Raw genomic sequence first — 19,603 nt, forward strand, 5'->3', positions numbered from 1 at the left:
ATGCCCAGTTCTCTCACCACATCACCCTACCCCGCTCCATCCCCATCTTGGTGATGGGGTCACCGTCAGAGTGCTACTCACGCCAGTTGTTGAAATGGTATGGAAGGCAATGCAATATCCACAAGGCTGACCAGGAACAGCCACAATGATTCCATAAATCACAGCAGGTGGGGGTGGGGATGCTATCGCAGTCATACAAGTCCCTGCTGGAAGCCGCGCTTGTATGCAGAGGATCATGTTACATCTTTCCAAGGGTTTAACAAGCATACAGAGATGTCGATGGCTTGGGACACACATGAACTAGACCTGAATATAAACCAACACCTCTTCCTTGCCTGCCCTTATTTATCTCTCTTTGCAAATACTTGATCCAGAAAAACAAAACCAGCACCAAAATCACCATCAGGTTGAGCCCAACCCTAAACAGCCTCGGCCCAGTATACCTGAAGGATTGTCTCCACCCCCATCGTTCAGCCCGGACACTGAAGTTTAGCTCCGAGGGCCATCTGGGAGTTCCCTCACTGCAAGAAGTGAAGCCACAGGGAACAAGGCAGAGGGCGTTCTCAGTGGTGGTGGCGCCCGCCTTGTAAAACACCCTCCCATCAAATGTCAACGAAATAAACAACTACAGTGGTACCTCGGGTTAAGTACTTAATTTGTTCTGGAGGTCCATTCTTAACCCGAAACTGTTCTTAACCTGAAGCACCACTTTAGCTAATGGGGCCTCCCGCTGCTGCCGCACCGCCAGAGCACGATTTCTGTTCTCATCCTGAAGCAAAGTTCTTAACCCGAGGTACTATTTCTGGGTTAGTGGAGTCTGTAACCTGAAGCGTCTGTAACCTGAAGCGTATGTAACCCGAGGTACCACTGTATCTAACTTTTAGAAGACATCTGAAGGCAGCCCTGTTTAGGGAAGTTTTAATGTTTGATGTTTTATCATGTTTTTAATATTCTGTTGGAAGTCCCCCAGAGTGGCCCCCCCATCCAATTCCAAATCAAGGTACGTTAAAACCCAATGACAATCAAGCTATTTCCACCACAGAGGCAGAATCAATCCACAAGGGCCTCTTCCCAGGAGTAAGAAAAGCAGTCAGTGAGTGATCCCACAGGTTTTAATAATTACTTTGGAGTGTATTAGCTGTAAAATGCAGCTTAAGCATAAACAGAAACTGTCATTTAAACTGTGCTGTCATTTAAATCAGTAGTACAGTCCCATTTTATCCCAATTTGCACATTGCTTTATTTAAAAAAAAATAATGCTTTGGGTTTTTTGCTTTCTCTTTTAGGCTAAGGACAATTATAGGCTCACAAGCCACCACCCACAGAGCAACTTCAAAACAGGTTAGAAACGTCTATTCTTTCGTAGCCGATTTGTAATGTTTCAAAGTGCGAGCAGATGGATCTGTGGCCTTGATCCACTTCGGCATCCAGTAGTGAGGGAGCCAGTCGGAGCGGCCTGGAAAATGCTTCTCAAAGATCTGGCGGTAGTAATAGCCTTCTTTTGTTTTAGGGGGGTTGAAGGGGAATTTCTCCGCCGCCTTCTCCAGCAGAAGATCATCAATCTATGGGCACAAAAGGGAAACCGTGAGAACTGCAAACATAAATCCTAGTTTTTGACTAGCTATCCAAGTTTATGACTCCCCCTGCCCAAATCAGTCCATGTTTTCCTGACAGATCTGTTACATATTTTGAAAAATGTGCTTGTTTGAAATGCATTTGGACACCTCTGAAGATATTGTAACTCAATTTTGCATGAGGGATTCCTGAGATCAAGGAGGAAACTTTCGCCTATGTCTGGATACAACAGGACACCATCTTGAATCAAGATGGTGGCTTGGAACTTTCAAAACTGCACTGAACTTTTGGTTTTTTAGAACTCCCAAGTAACACTGGGTATGAGAGGCTGCCAGTATAAAAGTTGCCTGCCAGCAAAGCAAGATCCGATTGATCTTCACTTGTGAAAAGGATGGGGAACCTGTGGCCCTCCAGAAACTGCTGAAGCCCAACTCCCATCATCTCTGAACATTGACAATTATCGGTTTTGGAGGCCAACAACTACTCGAGGTCCACAGGTTCCCCACCCCTGATTTAAATTCTTTAACACAACAGGCCATGGATAAGCCACAGTGCAGATGTCTCAGCACTGCAGCTGAGGGAAGCATCCTTGGGTGTAATCTCACTGCTACCACTTCACTTATTACAAGTGATTGACACATCTGCATTTTCATTCACAAGTGTAAGAGTGCTAGTTTAGCAGTTTTCAAGCAAACATGGGGGTTTGGAGCTGGGTTCAAATCCCTCCTCAGTTACAGAGCTCTCAGCAAGTGACTTGGCCCAGTTGCTATCTCCCAGACTAACTACCTCACACAGTTGTTGCAGGGATAAAATGGGAGAAGTCATACCTGTTTGGAAGTCAGGGTGGTATGCAATGTACAGAGTGATATACAGGCACCACCACCCCAATCTACACACACTCAATTCAAATGTGTTTCTTAGTACAGAAAGTATTGATCTGATGTGTAGAGATCTTTCCTATTCTACTGAGTTCAAGAGTGTTCTGGAAGGTTTCTTTCCATGTGTAAGAAACAGGCAGAAGGTTTCTGATGTTTGGGTTATTCCTTCTGGGAAGCTGAGTACAGCTGGTTTAAACTGGTTCTGTTATCCTTTCTGTCAAGGTCATGCTGACTATAATAGTCAGGCCAGGAGGAGCCCGGGTTTCTCACTTTCTCTTTCTATCTCTTTGTTCTGGTGTGGTGTTCTGTATGATATAGGGTTAAGGTTTAGTCTTATTATAAGTTATAATAACAACAATAATAATAATTTATTATTTATACCCCGCCCATCTGACTGGGTTTCCCCAGCCACTCTGGGCGGCTTCCAACAAAGATAAAAAAATACATTAAAACATCAGTCATTAAAAACTCCCCTAAATAGGGCTGCCTTCAGATGTCTTCTAAACATCAGATAGTTGTTTATCTCTTTGACATCTGATGGGAGGGCGTTCCACAGGGCGGGAGCCACTTCCTTACTGTAAGTTTAAATTAAGTCTGCTGCAACTGGATTTCTTATGGACTCTGCCAATCCTGAATGTATTGGATTTGTGAACATTATGCTCAATTGCCTTCAGTAGCACTAAAGCTCTGCTGGATGAAGTACAATTGCCTCTGGTCTATGTTTTGGCCCCAGAACCACTAACCCCTCGAAGTGGGGGGAGAGACCTGAAGCATCTCAGCAAAGCCCTGCTGCCCCTCCAGCTTGTGAGAACACCCTCTCCAGAGCCGAAAGAGGGTGTCTCCTTCAGGCTCCAAAGAGGGTCTCCTCGTGAGCTGTAGGCACAGCGAGGTGTTCCCCATTTATGTGGATTTCACTTATGGGGGCATAACGTAACCCCCACATAAATGGAGAGTCACCTGTATAAATATGTGGACTCACTTGAAAGACACAAAAAAAGCAACTTCTATAAGTTTCAGACTTGTAGAAGAATATAAAACATGTAACAGTGTACCTGAGTATCAATATAGTCTTGGAGGATTGAGAACCATGATTTCTTGACAGAAGTTAAGCCATCACTGAAGGCTTCTTTGGGTCTCCAGAGTATTTCTTTAGGCAATAAATTGGTATCTTCAAAGGCCTCTCTTAAAAGGTGTTTCTCAATTCCATTCTGTTAAGAGATACCACAAATATCAGCCAACAAAAGACTGACATTAAAAATATAAAAAAGATTTAGACTAGAAACACAATCTGTTGTTTCAGAAGCAGCTCCGTTAGACAGTGCCAGACACAACACAGCATTTTAAGAATGAAGTTAGAGAGGTAAATGCCAAAGTCAATCATATGGTTTGGTGTATTAAGCTGGAATTCTAAATAGATCTCCCAGGTGAGACTCAACCTTTCATCAATGAGCCCACTGGCGATCATAGCCTAAGCCTGAATTTCTAAACATACTTAATAAGGAAGGAGCCTCGCTGAATTTAATAGGGCTAACCTCTCAGTAAACCTGTCTGGGATTACAGTATAAATTTCCTAGCTGGGTTATATGTGCATAGTTTACCTTTGGTGTTCTGAGTTCTGCTGGCAAAGACAGGTAATAAGCAGTAAACTGGTGGTCCAAAAATGGAACTCTCATTTCCAGACTGAAAAAGAGAAAACATCAATAGCTACTTATCAAACTTATAAGTAGATGTTGTTTTTGTACGAGAATATATCTAAGAGACTTACAGTAACAACTAAGTAATCCTAAAGCCGTTTGTAGTCAGACACTTGCACAGAGCTCTAAATGTAGTATTTTTCCTTGTGCGACGTCTATACATTTCAAAATCTTCTCACTGTGCTAGGTTATAGACAGCGCCACCTACCGGACAACAGGGTCTCTCGTCTCTTTCTCGAAAAAACCCCAAACCACCATAGAGAATCAGTGTTAAAGAACTGATTTCAATTTAACTTTAAATAGGGACTGTAGTTTGTTTTTGGTTCTTCCTGGAGACTCGTTGCGGATTACTGAAAAACTAAAAGGTACCCCAAGTTTGACGTCTACCTTAGAAGCAATGGCAATGCATTTTGACTTTTGCCCCATTGACACTGCAATATAGCATTACAAAGCAGAACTACCCATGGGCAGCTGTTGTCCTGTCCGCACGGAGGACATCGAAGAGGTAGAGTTCTCGGAGGAGCCTCTCACTTTCCTCTGCAGCTTCTTCTGGGCTGGGTGCCTACATCAAGGACACAGGAGAAAGATGACCTTCCTGGGCAAGTAACGTGGGCTAACACATGCAGACATAAATCAGCAGAGGACACAGGGCTGCAGCATCCATTTAAAACACATGGCTTCCACCAAAGAATCCTGGAAACTGTAACTTACCCTGCACAGAGCTACAATTCCCAGCACCCTTAACAGACTATAGTCCCCAGAATTCTTTGGGGGAAAGTTGTGTGCTTTAAATGGATGCTATGGATGTGACTTCAGTAGCACAAAAGTTGCCTTGTATGCAGAAAGCTCCAGATCCAATCCCTGGCATTTTCAGGCAGAGCTAGGAGAGCACTAGGCAGAGAGCTGCTGCCAGTCCGTGTACACCTGTGTTTCCCAAACTTGGGTCTCCAGCTGTTTTTGGACTACAACTCCCATCATCCCTAGCAGGGCCTTCTCTGCAGTGGCTCCCCGTCTGTGGAATGCTCTCCCCAGGGAAGTTCACCTGGCGCCTTCATTATACACCTTCAGGTGTACTCTGGTTTCACCTCAGATCGTATAGATCTTTCGCCTTTTACTCTCTTATTGTGGTGTGTTCATCCACAGGCAAGAATGAGCATTATTTGAGAAACACAACAAGCATTTTACCTTATGAAAATAGATGTATCCTTGCGTCAACTCATCTGAGCCTTCTCCTGAGAAAATGACGGCGCTGTCCGTTTTCTCCCGTATGTATTTGGAGACCAGATACATGCCTAATCATGGAGAGACCATTTCAAATAACAATTTTGTTTGTTTTCCCAAACTACATCCTCAGGCCAAGGCTTCCCCTAACATGCCACTTAAGCAGTATTGTCTGAAGAAGTGAAAAGTCAAAGGCATTTCAGAGAGAAAGACAGGCACTCGTATCTTTGTAAGCTTCACTTTATAGCAGGAATGGAAGGCCCATCCTGGCGGGGGGACATCAGGTGACTGACAGTTGGGAAACCCCGCCCATGCGTCAAAATGGGCCTGTAAGGATGGAGGAATGATCTGCTTCAACAGCACCTTCCCCTCAGGGGAAGAAATACAAGGGGGGGAAATATGTCTCTTACCCACTGAAGCTCGTACAGTTGTAATGTCGTAGGTTTCCAAGGAAAGTATAACGTCTTCTAGTACCTGAATACCTTCTTCAGAATTAAAAATGACCTCATGATGTTCACTCCCAATGTAAGCTGCTACCTGTTAATAAGAATTTATATTAAGTGACCTGCGAAGCGGCTCAACTGGGATTCAAGGCCAAAGCTAAGCTGCATCTAGAATGAAGCAGAAGCTTATGGTTAGGCAAGGCAGCACAGTCGTACCTCGGAAGTTGAACGGAATCCGTTCCGGAAGTCCGTTAGGCTTCCAAAATGTTCGGAAACCAAGGTGCAGCTTCTGATTGGCTGCAGGAAGTTCCTGCAGCCAATCAGAAGCCACGGAAGCCGTGCCGGATGTTCAGATTCCAAAGAATGTTCACAAACCGGAATACCCACTTCCAGGTTTGCGGCATTCTGGAGCCAAAACGTTCGAGGCGCAAGGCGTTTGACTTCCGAGGTACAACTGTATATACACCAATCTATTTATTTCTTTTAAAAAAAATCTACACCCCCAAATAATCTCAAAACCAGGTCAAGAAATGCCGAATTCCACTAATTTTCTTTTGCAAACCAACCTATTTAATTATGTACAATATAATTTGCTTCTGCTAGTTATGGGGTAGAGCAATGAGCTATGCAAAGCGCTAGTGCAAAAAGAAAAGCCCTGCAGGATCCAACCAAAAGGCCTTTGTAGTCCAGCATCCCAGGATGGCCAACTATATATTTCTGAGACGCTCACAGGCAGGGCATTAAAGCCGCCTTCCTGCGAATGTCATTCATGGTATCTTCTGAAGATGGAGGTTTCATGTTTAATTGGCTAGCCTCCACAAATGTGTCTAATCCTCATTTTTAAAAAAGACCATCACCACATCTTGTGGCAGTGAGTTCCATCAATTAAATTATGCATTGTGTGAAAAAGCTCTCTGTTTTTCCTATCCTGAATCTAACTGTATGAAGGCATGAACAACTTAGGCTCAGGATACCTTAACAACAGCCTTACTCTCCTATGTCCCAGGTCTATCACTGAGATCACCTGGGGCAGCACGATTAGTGAATCACCCATAGATCAGAAGCCCAGCTCACGTCAAGAAGGAATCATGCCTTCAGTGTAGTGGGCTACAAACTTGCTCATTTAAAAAAGTCTAGATTCTCAACATGATGTATCCTGGGCTCAGTATCATCTACTACACATTTTGGAAAGATGTTTGTTTGCTGTGCATTTGGACACACTTCCAAACATATTGTATCCAAAATTTCTATATGGATCCTGAGATAAAGGAGCAAGTTTTCACCTATGTTTGAGTACAACCACACACCATTTTGAATCACAATGGCTGCTGGTTGTCTATAGAGTGTGATCACAACATACAGGTGAATGTGGAGCCTGTGCCTTTTGAACTAAAATAGTACTATACCTTTCTGGCAGCCAGCAGGTCAGGAGCATCTTCCATGCCGATTGCAAAGGTTTGTAATGGGTAGCGAGTGTTTCCTTCTTTCATCAATTTGATTAGCATTGAAGCAACCAAGCTAGAATCCAGGCCGCCTGTCAAAACACCATTAGCAGTTATGCCTAACCAGGAACATGTAGCTGACATACAAAATGCCCTTGTGAGAAGAAAATATAAACATGTGTATTTTAGGTGGACCACACCAGTAGCAAAGTGTGTCAGTTTGCATTTCTTAGTGCAGAAAATATTGATCTGATGTGTAGAGATCTTTCCTATTCTAATTCATTCAAGAGGGTTCTGGAAGCTTCTCTATGTGAAAGAAACAAGCAGAAGGTTTGTGATGTTTGGGTTATTCCTTCAGAGAAGCTGAGTACAGCTGGTTTAAACTGGTTCTCTTATCTCTTCTGTCAAGGTCATGCTGACTATAAAAGTAGGGCCAAAATGATCCTGGGTTTCCCTTTCTCTTTCTGTCTCTTTCCTTCTGGTGTGGTGTATGCTTAGTGTTAAGGTTTAGTCTTATTATAAGTTATTAAAAGTTTAAGTTAAGTCTGCTGCAACTGGATTTCTTACTGGACAACTTAACTAAGTTAAGTGCTGCAACTAGACAGTGCCATTCCTGAATGTATTGGATTTGTGACCATTATTGCTCATTTGCCTTCAGTAGCAGTAAAGCTCTGCTGGATGAAAAACACTTGCCTCTGGTCTACTTTTGGGAATCCTGCAACATGTTTAAGTTTACACACAGCTAACTATACGTCGCAGTTCCGCTCTGGATCAATATAGAGTAGAATTTCATGACAAAGTGTACTGCAATCAAACCTGAACAAACCTACATACATACATAAAGTGCACATCTCATTATGTTGCAGCTTCCTTATCCTAATCTTCACTCCCACTGGTCAAAGACAAAAGTGGCTAAATTGTGGCCCTCCGGACTACATTTCCCAACATCCCTGATGGTGGGCCATTTTGGGAGAGGCTGATGGGATTTGGAGTCCAACAATACCTGGGAAGACCACAGGCTAGCCATTTGTGCTCAAAGAGCTTCCATTGGCTTCCAGCCCACATCCAAGCTCAATTCAAATTAACCATGAAGCCCCTGCCTTGATGTCAAAAAGGTTTTGCGGCCTTTCTCCAAGACCCTCAAGATGTGTCCTTTTTAAAAAATGGCCATGTTCACTTTTAGACTTTGGCCCCTGAAAGGTTGATCATAGGTCAGTGTGGCCCTTAGCCCTCTATGGAACTTCTGACTCATTGTCAGGTAAGGGATTTTTCCAGTTTTGGTCATGTGCTTTCTGCTGTATCCAGCCACCTGCCAGTCAGAATTACTTGCCAAGAAAAAGCATTGCCTGCATTTTATGGTCTGGTTTAATGGTTTCCATTAAATTGTTTCTACATTGGGAGGGGGGGAACTCATGCACCTACAGTAAGAGACCACATGCACTACAAACAGGTTGTGGCTGTATTAGTGAAAGACAACGGTAATCATAAAATGCATTATTTTTTACCTGACAAGAGACAGCCAATTCTTCTGTGAGCCATCAAACGTTTTCTGACAGCATTTTCAAACAAATGCCGAATGTTGCTTTTAACTGTTTCAACATCAAAACCTATGGGGGGGGTAGAAAAAGATTCATTTATTAATACTCCACCTTTTATCCAAGAAGCTTGTGGTGGCATGTAAAGTATTCCTCACCCTCTGTTTTTAATTTTCTTACAAGGTAGGTTAAGATGATAAGATTCAAGCGTTTTTTGGATACTTTCCACTGGGTTTTCAGTGGTTACAATTACATCATCGGCAAAAGCTTTAATTTTGTAGTATCAAGTTCCTAGGTTAATTCCTCTTATATTTTTATCCTTTCTTATTGCTATTAAAAGTGGTTCCAAGGTGGCAATAAAAAGAAGTGGGGAGAGAGGGCACCCCTGTCTTGTCCCCCTTTCGATGCTGAACTCTTCGGTGATCTCGTTGTTTATTAACAATTTTGCTTTTTGGTTAGTTATCATATATCACCCTAATTCCATTATTTTCTCCCCTATGTCCAGACCTTTGAAAGTTTCCAATAGGAAATTCCATGATACTCTATCAAAAGCTTTTTCTGCATCAATCAAGGTGAGATTTCATGGCTAAGCCATGGTCTCCCTGATCCTGGACCAAGTCCTTATCCATGACACCATACTGGCTCTCCATACCAGTGATGTGGCTCTCAAGAAGTTGTTGGGCTCCAACTCAAATCAGCCTCAGACGTGGCCAATGGTCAAGGATTACGAGACTTGTAGGCCAACAACAAAATTTGGAGGGTGACGTGTTTCCAAGCCGCAGTTCCCTGGGTTTGCACGTCACAGGGAACTATGACTTGTTTAAAGCAGAACCTTCCAAGCATTTTAACCTAGCACTCTACCCACACATTGGCTTTTCGAAATCAGACTGTTTAGACAGAACATAAAGTTCTCCATCAGAAACACATAATTTAATCAAGGCTTGATAATCCGTAGTCTATTCCCCCACAGCAATGTACGAAGCCTCAAGGCATCATATCCCTAGAACAGTAAATTTACACCTTTACTAAGGGAGGAAGAAGACTATTTTAGATTTGCTGTTACCTGAGGGGAGATTTTGTACAGCGCTGTAGGCAGCATGCAGAGGTTCATCTTTAGGGCTGTGAAATTTCACCACTTCCACTGACGCAACTTTGCCATTTGGCTTTAAATCCAACACTTCATAGTGTCCTGGAAGGAAAGGGTCCACTCTGGGATCAAGGGACATGCTGTGCTTCAAGTTGACAAGACCTAAATATGTAACAAGGCATTGTGGGGCACAGGGGGAGAGAAGGCAGAAGAGGTGTTAGCTTTTGCCCATGTAACATAAAATATGCACTGTCAAAGCATCAGAAATTTTCAGAACTGTAACAGCTAACTACAGCATTATAAGAAATGAAGCAAATCTAACCCTGGGCCAGAACAAGGTTAGGAAAAAGATATATAGGGAGACAGTAGCTTTCAACCTTTGCAAATAGAGGAGCCACCTACAAGACCAAACTGCAACACACACACCCTATATATATCTGTATCTATCTATCTAATATAACATGAGAGAGTGTGTGATTATGGGAATTGTAATCCATAACATCTGGAAGGCACCCGGCTGCTGAAAGCTACTATTACACATATACCCCTTTCTCCTCTTTCAGCATGGCCAGCTACAGATGACTTATATCTACAGTCATACCTCGGGTTGAAGTAGCTTCGGGTTGAGCGTTTTCAGGTTGTGCTCCATGGCAACCCAGAAGTAACAGAATGCGTTACTTCCGGATTTCGCTTCTCGCACATACGCAGACGCTCAAAATGACGTCATGCGCAGAAGCAGCGAATTGCGACCCGCGCAGACGTGGGTTGCGTTCGCTTCAGGATGCAAACGGGGCTCTGGAAACGATCCCGTTCGCATCCAGAGGTACCACTGTATTTTGAACAGCTTACAAAGAGGGAAACGTGCAAAGCAAAAGGAGGGCACACAAATTTGTCGTTTTTGTTTGTCTATCAATAAAGGAGACAAGTACACATATCAGTGCGGTGACTCTAGTAAATGCAAACGTCTTTCTCTCGCCCGACATCAAATCTAATCAAACCCTGCACACATCCGACCTGCTGAGAGCCTTGCTGGAAAAAGTCCATGCTGGAGGCACGATCAATGCCAGTAAGTGAATCAGCACTCATTAGTCAAGGCTTGTGGCCCTCTCAGTGTTGCTACGTTCCAACTCCCATCGTTCCTGACCACTGGGCCATGTTGACTGGGGGCTGATGGGGTCCGACAGCATCTTCCCCATCCCCAGGAATTAGAGCACCTCACTGCACTTTTGTACACGGTACCCTCTGAACTCGCCGAAACAGAACCCAGTGACACACAAGCTGAGATGCATTGGTCCCTCAGTATACTAGATACCTCTGTCTCATGTTCTATTAAAAAAAAAAAACCTCCACTTTCTTCACATGACCCAAACCTGAAGGAGTTATTTCCCCAAATATTAGTGGTTCAGCCCTCGCCTATATGGTGCCAATTCAAGTCGGCATGGCTTCCCTTTCGTCTTTGTTGTTTTCATACTCTGATCAACCGGAGCTCCACGAGATGCACACAGCTCCCTTTGTCACAATAGCTCCATGCAATGCAGGGCTCAGGGGTATTTACAATGGCCCAGCCTCCACTCATTGCGTTTCCTCTGGTTGCTTGCTGGCAACAAGAGGCACTTTGTTATCCATATGAGACAGGGGGCTGATCCCCAAGAGTCCCCAGTAACACCCCCCTCTCCTTCCATTGCCCTGGTTTTGAGGACAGCCTCAACAGGCACAGCTTGCTGAAGAAGAGCTGCTCTCTGCTTTTCCTGTATTAGAATAGCTCACACTTGTGCTTCAGATTTTCTCTTTCTGCCTTCAGCTCTGATGCAGATACCCCTGCTGCTTCTCAGCAAGGAAATGTAACACATTCTAGCTTCCCTCTCTAAATCGGCCCTGCCATGCAGCCTCCCTCCTCAATGAATTCCTCCTGCCTCTCCTGCCCCTTCGGTTTAAGCAGACAATTGCTGGGCCAGCTTGACAATTGCCCATGCAAACATATCTCTTATTTTTTTAACAACCTGCAGACTAACAAATCTTGCCTGTTCACAATAAACTGTACACTCTTCGATGCCATAAAACACATATTTTCCTCTTATTAGTACTAGAAGCTCGATTCAGTTTGCTACAGGTGTAACACTCAGGCACAGAGAGATCTCTATAGAACCAGGGTAGGGAAAGTTTTGGCCTTCCAGATGTTGCTGTACCACAACTCCCATCTGCCTCAGCAAGTGTGGCCAAAGGCCAGGGATGATGAAAGTTGTAGTTCAGCAACATCTGGATGGCCGATGGTTCCTCACACCTGCCATAAAGGTAAAGGTACCCCTGCCCTTACGGGCCAGTCGTGTCTGACTCTAGGGTTGTGCGCCCATCTCACTTAAGAGGCCGGGGGCCAGCGCTGTCCAGAGACACTTCCGGGTCACGTGGCCAGCGTGACGAAGCTGCTCTGGCGAGCCAGCACCAGCGCAGCACACGGAAACGCCGTTGACCTTCCCGCTATAAAGCGGTACCTATTTATCTACTTGCACTTAGGGGTGCTTTCGAACTGCTAGGTGGGCAGGAGCTGGGACCGAACGACGGGAGCTCACCCCGCCGCGGAGATTCGAACCGCCGACCATGCGATCGGCAAGCCCTAGGCGCTGAGGTTTTACCCACAGCGCCACCCGTGTCCCAATCACATCCGCCATAGAGTATAGCAAAACGTATCTCCATCCTCTGTAGTGTGTGTGCATGGATACTCTGTGTGCTAGGCTAGTACAGGCAAGAGGAGGCTTTGAGTAACTCCTTATCTCTGTCTAGACATATCCCACTATGCTGAGTGAATAAGTGCAACCATGTAGGGGTGGCGCTGGACAGAGAGATGGGTCTTCCATTATTTATACTGCTAAGTGAGAAAATGCATACACACCATAAAGAATTTGAGGGATGGGGGCAAAGGGAGACAGAGTGAAAACTGGTCTGGAAGCCATTACACCCATCTTAAACTTGATCACATCCTACATATTTCTATTGTGGGATAAAACAAACAAACAGAGAAAGCTAAGGTGCGCACCAAAACAAGGCACCAAATAATTACTGCAAGTACTTTAAAAAACACACTGATTCTCTGGGATGGGTTTTCTTTCTGCTGAAAGCTGTCACAAATTTGGTCAAAGCAAGGTGTCAAGTAGACACTCTCTACTTCATTCAGGGCAAACATACTTTCATAAAAGTGAGATGAAGCAACATCTTTCAGAAAGAGAAGAGATTAAACAATTAGGTTTATTGTGGCAGGATCAAGTTGCAGCAATATCTGTACCACATGAAGGCAATTTCAAAAGAGATTCAGAGTTTGAGGTTACCTTTGGCCTCGGAGCAGACACCCAGGAATCCATCATCTGTCAGGACCTTGAACAACGGTCTGACTCCGTATGTATCTCTTCCCAGAAACACTTTTCTATTTGCTGTGTCAAGCAAAATGAATGCAAACACACCATCTAGCAGGGAGGCTGTTTGCTCTATTCCTCCCTTGTTGTAAAGATGAAGGATTACTTCTCCATCGACCAAGGTCTGGTAATCAAATTCAAACTTCTTTTGCAGCTACAAAAGAGAAAGAAATGGGTTTTTTTAAGAATGAAACCAATGCATATTGTCAGGCACACATGAAAGGAAGGCATTTTTACACCCTAAAAAGGGAACAATTATACATTAACATTCAAATGCCATAGATTAGTTTTGTCAATAAGTGCTGGAAAGATGTGCAGTTGTCTCTTCAGCATGCAACTTCACCATCTGAATGATTCAAAAAGTAGACTAAGGGGCTGCTGTCTCAGAATATCCAATCTCATGAATTAAGGGATAAAGTTCTTTTCCCTCATCCTACACCTTTCACGACAAAATGCTTTGAATGCATTCAGAGAAGTGCACTCGAAGGTTAAAAAGGGGGGATCCTATCAAATATTTTTACTGAGCATTTTAAACACGGAGCCAAAGCAAAAAAAAAAAAAAAACTTTGTAGCACAAACTTATATTTTTCTTTATTATTATATTTGTATGCCACCTGCTTCCAAGAAGCTCAAGACAGAAAATATGGTTCTTCTGCCCAGTGCCATTCCATTTTGCCCTCATAATAGCCCAGTTACTGAGAGACGATAACTGGCCCAAGGTCAACTACAGAGCTTCATGACTAAGTGGGGATTTAAAAACTCTGGTCTCCCAGGTCCAAGTCCAACACCCTAACTGCTGTATCACATGAGTGATGCTTCTGTACTAACGCTTTACAGTTACTGTAAAGTGTGGTGTAGTGGTTAAGAGTGGGGGACTCAGAATCTGGTGAACCGGGTTTGTTTCCCCGCTCCTCCACATGCAGCTGCTGGGTGACCTTGGGCTAGTCACACTTCTCTGAAGTCTCTCAGCCCCACTCACCTCACAGAGTGTTTGTTGTGGGGGAGGAAGGGAAAGGAGAATGTCAGCCGCTTTGAGACTCCTTCGGGTAGTGATAAAGCAGGATATCAAATCCAAACTCCTCCTCTTCTTCTTCTTCTTCTTCTACTACTACTACTACTTAAAATGGCCAGCCCAAATTCCCAAACAGAGGGGGGGGGTTGTTGTTTATAAACAATTTTTATTTATATGCTGCATTTCGGGTCAAGTCCTTCCAAAGCAGCTTGCAAAAACTCGTTAAAACAACAAATAAATATTTTGAACATGCAAAGCTAGCTCTAAAGAGATCACTGAAGCAAGTGTTGAGGTGGTTGTTGTCGTTTACCTTTTTGAAGTTATAGATTTCTCCATTGTAACACAGCCACAAGTAAGGGAATTTCTTCACCCGTATGGGTTGCATTCCATAGAGCTGGTCAACAATCGCAAGACGGTGGAAGCCAAAACAGCAGTTGGTGAATCCATTGACGTTCTCAAACCGAAACGCATCTGGACCTCTGTGGGCTATTTTCATAGCACAAAGACACTGAGCGGAGAGGCATTCGTCACTTCCGAAAAGGGCCCAAATGCCACACATGGTGGTATCTGCTCAAGGCTGTTGGGGAAAAGTAGCAAAGTTCCTGAGTTCAGTTACAAGCCAATGATCTCCAGAGCAACGTGGGTGGCACAATGTTCTGCCCCATGGCTGCACTGCCTTCTGGACAAGCTTCCGGGTGCTTTGTGCCAATGATAGGAAGCGCCAGAGGCAAGGGGGCAGAACAATAAATGTACATTTAACCTTTATAAAATTTCTACACCCAGCCACCCTTCTTTGTCCTTCATCCAGGAAAGCAAGATTCATGGACACTTGCCAGCTAAGCCAACAGGAAACACTTGGAGGGTCTGAAAGTATTACACAACTATTCACACTGTCCAAAGTTTTACTCTTCAGACAGTGAAGGGTGATAGCCAGCATTTACCCATACTCAGAACAGACCCACGCAAAGTATGACTAACACTAGGTATATCACTTTGTAACTCCAGTCTGGGAGTATGTTCCACTGAAGTCAATCGGATTTACTTCTGGAGCAGTTGTAAGTTTTATTCAGAGCAGGCCCACTGAAATTAATGAACGTTACTAACTTAGGTCCATTACTTTCAACTCTGAATAAAACTTAGTTGAATACCACACACTCTATGTTTATAGGATTGCACTGTTAAAAGGACTATCACACTGGCACTCATCTTAAATAAATAATAATAATAATTATGCTAAGGACTTGGTCAGCAGTGAATGACAAGATTTGGAATAAGTCTTAATTTCTGAAGACAAGAAAGGCTAACATATGGGGAGTGGAGAAGACAAGAGAGTATCCCTAGGGCAGACTTCTACGGTCTTACACTTTATACTCTTTTCCCAAACTACAGAGAAAATATTCTAGTCATTTTGCAGTTCAGCACATATTACTCATAGAAGTTGAGAAGGGGGCTCTTCCTGATGTTGTTTGACTACAACTCCCATCAGCCTCAGCCACCCAGGGATGATTGCAGCTGTCCTCCAACAACATATGGAGGACCACAAGTTAGTTATAACTCAAGGGTAGCTATCAGAAGAGAATGTCTAACATAATCAAGGGGGGGGCACTCCTTTTTCTTTTTGTTTGGCAACATACCCAAGTACCTGTAGGAACTGCATGACAACCAGACATTCAACAGGTGCAGCAAAACGAAATAGTCCCAAATGTTGCAACCTTTCCTGTCAAGCGGCTTTATTGTCCTTTTCTGAACCTTTGCCAACTCCGCAAGGGAGCAGAGGAGACCACAGACCGTACACATAATTGCTAACGTGCTCACATCACAGATCGGTATAACGGCATTTATGACACGCCCCACAAACTCGTTTCCTGACGATCCCTAAGCATAGAACCTGCCTCTCACCCCCCCTCCATCTCCATAATAGCTACCACACACTCCGTCTGAATGCTGGATCTCGCCCTGCCACGCACCTGAGCTCTTTTTGCAGAAAGTGTGCCGGGGTGGGGCGAGAATAGCAACGAAGGACCAGGTACAAGCCGGAGTCCAAGAAAGTCTCCCCTCGTCGCTTCGCCCGTTACCTGCTGTCGGTGATCCTGCACCGGGAAATGAAATGACAGCTCCGCAGCAAGCCAGAAGAGATTGCACCCACCGGCCAGCTCCGCCGCTCAACCTCGTGCTGCCCGCTTAGGACTTAAACGGGAAGGAGGCAAGCGGAAGCCGCCCGCTGCCTGCGCCGGCCTCGTGTAACACACAGGCGGATTTCATCAGCCCCGCGCTACGCCCCGCCTCCTGCTTGGGCTTCCCGGTCCCGATGGGCGGAGGCGATGCAGATCAGTCTGGGCGGGTTGGCTAGCGGCGTGTCAAGGGGGTGGCCGCCCGCTATTGCTATTACCTGTAGCTTTTTCGTCCCGCTCTTCTCACGAGGCTGTGTATATATCCGGCCTACCACCCCACCCCCCAGTTTTGTCACCCCGCACAACAACCCTGAGAGGGTGGCAGTACCGGATTTGCGTATAAGCTAAACGAGCTATAGCCTAGAGCCCCACTCTCTTGGGGCCCCCAAAAAATTGTAAAGGAAAAACAACCGGATGTACATTTCCAAATATAAGATAAAAAACAAAATAAAAGCTACATACTGCAAGAGTGTTTTGTGCTGTGTAGGCTCCTGTGATGTAAGTAATGGGCCCCGCCTGCTTGCCTGCTCCCTAAAACATCACTGGTTTGCTCATTTCTATATATAGGGTGCCTGCATTCTTCTTAATTGTATTTCAGTTCAACAATTACTTTGATAAAATACATATTTCGTTATGTGCAAATGGCTTTAGATACCTATTAGGTCCATAAATTACCATATAACACATACTCAACACAAAAAAGTGACAATTTGTTGCTGACAAAGGACAGCTGGACATATAAAGGGCCTCTTCAGGAGCTTAGGGCCTTATCAAACCTAAATCCAGCCCTGGAGGTTGGTCAGGGAGAGAAAGTCATGGATACTGATTTCTTGCAGCTATTTCCATCCCACGTCGACCCTGCAAGGCAGGGAGTGGGAGAGAGAGAATAATAACTGGTGTTTATTTAATGTTTACAGTTACTGAGCTCCCACCTTTGGGGATCCAAAACCTTCCACTGTTTTAAAAACGGGAAAAAGCAATATTGACATTGTAGCACCCTGCTTGTGGTTAACGCTTAGCTGGAATGAAATATTCAACGCAGCAATAGAGAAATTAAAATAATAATTTATTTGTCAGACAAATAAATGAGAGACACAGTGGTATATGGTTACCAAAGCTCTGCCCACTCCAGCCCTGATTGCCAGCACTTATATTTCCTCAGCCCAGCCCCCTTGCTCCTCCTTTGGCGCCTCTGTCCAATCAGCCTGGTTGAAATTCCTATTGGCTGTTTGCTAGAACCAATCATAAAAGATACACCCATTTCCTATTACCTTTTATGGGAGACAAAGAGCTATATTTCCTTCTATCCATAAATGGCAGACAAGTAGCCATATATCTTATATTTGCCTCGACCAGGCACCTTAATTACCAGATAACCTTTGGCCCCTGTTGCCCCTTTATTCCAAAACAAATGGCTAAAACAGATGGCTCATGGTATTAAATTCTGTCTAAACAGAGATCTTGGGTTCACCTTCTCACACACCATCAATGGAATAAGAATCTAACATAAGAATCTAACATTTCTTACTTTCTAAATCCTTTGCATAATTACATTTAAGCCAATATATTTCATACATAACATAGATAGATTTTTAGAAGAAAGGGAACAGTTTCAAAGTAAACCTCTTCAATTTACAACTCCCTTTCCCCAGCCAGCTGCTTCTCCTATTAGCTCTTGCCCTTTAACCTTATGAAAATATGGCTCGAGTCTAATGGGAGGCACCTGGTATTATTTTCTGTTAAACAATAAACCTTACTATTTACCAACTCTTAATTAGTGTTTTTGCAGCTTGATTTTATTCTGTAATATGTATTGTCAGTATGACCTTTGCTCCCAGCCTGTAATTCCCTTTTACAACTTTGAGGTACTGCTATAAATCAGGGGGGCCCTGTTCAAGGAGATAAACAACTGCCAAAGTACTTAGCCAGCTGCTTTATGCCTGGCATGAAACATACAAACATTTGCAAATATATTTTTTAAGCTCATTTTAAAATACAGGCCTTGATCATAAAATACAGGCCTTGATCAGATGCCTCATTCCCCCCTTTCAAGCTCAAGGACCTTCATCCCAAGTGTCCTTGATAGCTTGACCTTCATCATATTCCTGAGGCAAAGCTCTGTATAGGGCCATGATATGAGGTAGAGTTTCATTTGAAATCATCTTGCTAATTGTACTTCTAAAACATGAAATGATACATGGCACCATACATAAAACCATTACTACTACCGTCAAGATAAACAAGCAAGACAATAGTATCCCTTTGAGTCCCGCATTAGGTAACCAATTGGTGAGCCATCCCATATCCCATCCTTCCCATATTTGTACTGGGACATGTGCTATATTCTCCATCTTTGTGGCCAACACACGGATTGCCTCAGCATTATCAGAAATGTTAAAGCAACAGGCATTCCCTGTCAAGTTCAAAACTCCACATAGGCCTCCCTGCCTGGCAAGTACATAATCCATTCCCATTTTCAGCTGCAAAATGGCGGCTCTACTTTCATCCAACTGTTGTGCAATAAGTCTCAAACTCTGGGCCGTTGCATTGGTTACAAGTTCCACTACTGCTTGCAATCGAATTATTCTGTTTAGATTATAAATAGGATCCCGTGCCCCTTGCATGAGCTCATCAGGATTCCAGGAGGCAGGATCATAATAGGCTATAATGCGCTCTGGTGGCCAATCATCAGTATCGCTCCAACTTTGGGTACTTCCTCCTGCTATATGAGAAATATCAGCATTTCTTCATGTACGCTTGGCCAAACTAGTGGGCATAATCCACATTGGTGGTAATACCCATCCCAGGAAACAAGTCCCACTCCATTTGGAAGGGAGTTGCTTGTATGCCCATTCTCCACATATCCACCACAACCATCGGGTCTGAGGTTTTTGGTACGTGGAGTGCATAAGGCGAAATATCAAAAGGGGTATAGAGTTCACAGTGCAGTATGTTAGATTGCCTTATGCTGTCACAGTTATGTTCCACACCATTTTCCATGCATGAATAAAAGGAGGTGCACAGGGCAAGGTATTCCGAGTTTGATAGGTAGTACCGTTTGCCCAGGTTTGACTATTCTTAATATAATCCCAAGTATAGTGGCAATGAGAAGAGCCTACCATGGTAGAATCAGCTGCATCT

General features: G+C 44.0%; 1 protein-coding gene across 3 annotated transcripts; it reads right to left on the reverse strand.

Annotated features, from left to right (window-relative positions):
• Positions 1-1,098: 1,098 nt before the first annotated feature.
• ASNS (asparagine synthetase (glutamine-hydrolyzing)) lies at positions 1,099-16,547 on the reverse strand. Of its 3 annotated transcripts, none has more exons than XM_080975676.1 (12): positions 16,367-16,547; positions 14,602-14,868; positions 13,196-13,433; positions 9,852-10,037; positions 8,759-8,860; positions 7,218-7,345; positions 5,779-5,905; positions 5,333-5,439; positions 4,609-4,709; positions 4,052-4,133; positions 3,506-3,661; positions 1,099-1,562 (listed from the first exon to the last, which is right to left on the reverse strand). In XM_080975676.1, exons 2-12 carry the CDS (start codon positions 14,848-14,850, stop codon positions 1,353-1,355), a joined length of 1,686 nt encoding a protein of 561 aa, XP_080831802.1. In that variant the 5' UTR covers positions 14,851-14,868; positions 16,367-16,547; the 3' UTR covers positions 1,099-1,352. The 3 variants fall into 3 exon arrangements, with proteins under 3 accessions (XP_080831802.1, XP_080831803.1, XP_080831804.1); XM_080975677.1 differs by having other exon boundaries at positions 16,259-16,547; XM_080975678.1 differs by having other exon boundaries at positions 16,438-16,527.
• Between the last annotated feature and the right edge of the window lie 3,056 nt (positions 16,548-19,603).

Source organism: Podarcis pityusensis (assembly GCF_964106645.2).
Source record: "Podarcis pityusensis genome assembly, chromosome: 12".
In the NCBI taxonomy this organism is placed as follows: Eukaryota; Metazoa; Chordata; class Lepidosauria; order Squamata; family Lacertidae; genus Podarcis; species Podarcis pityusensis.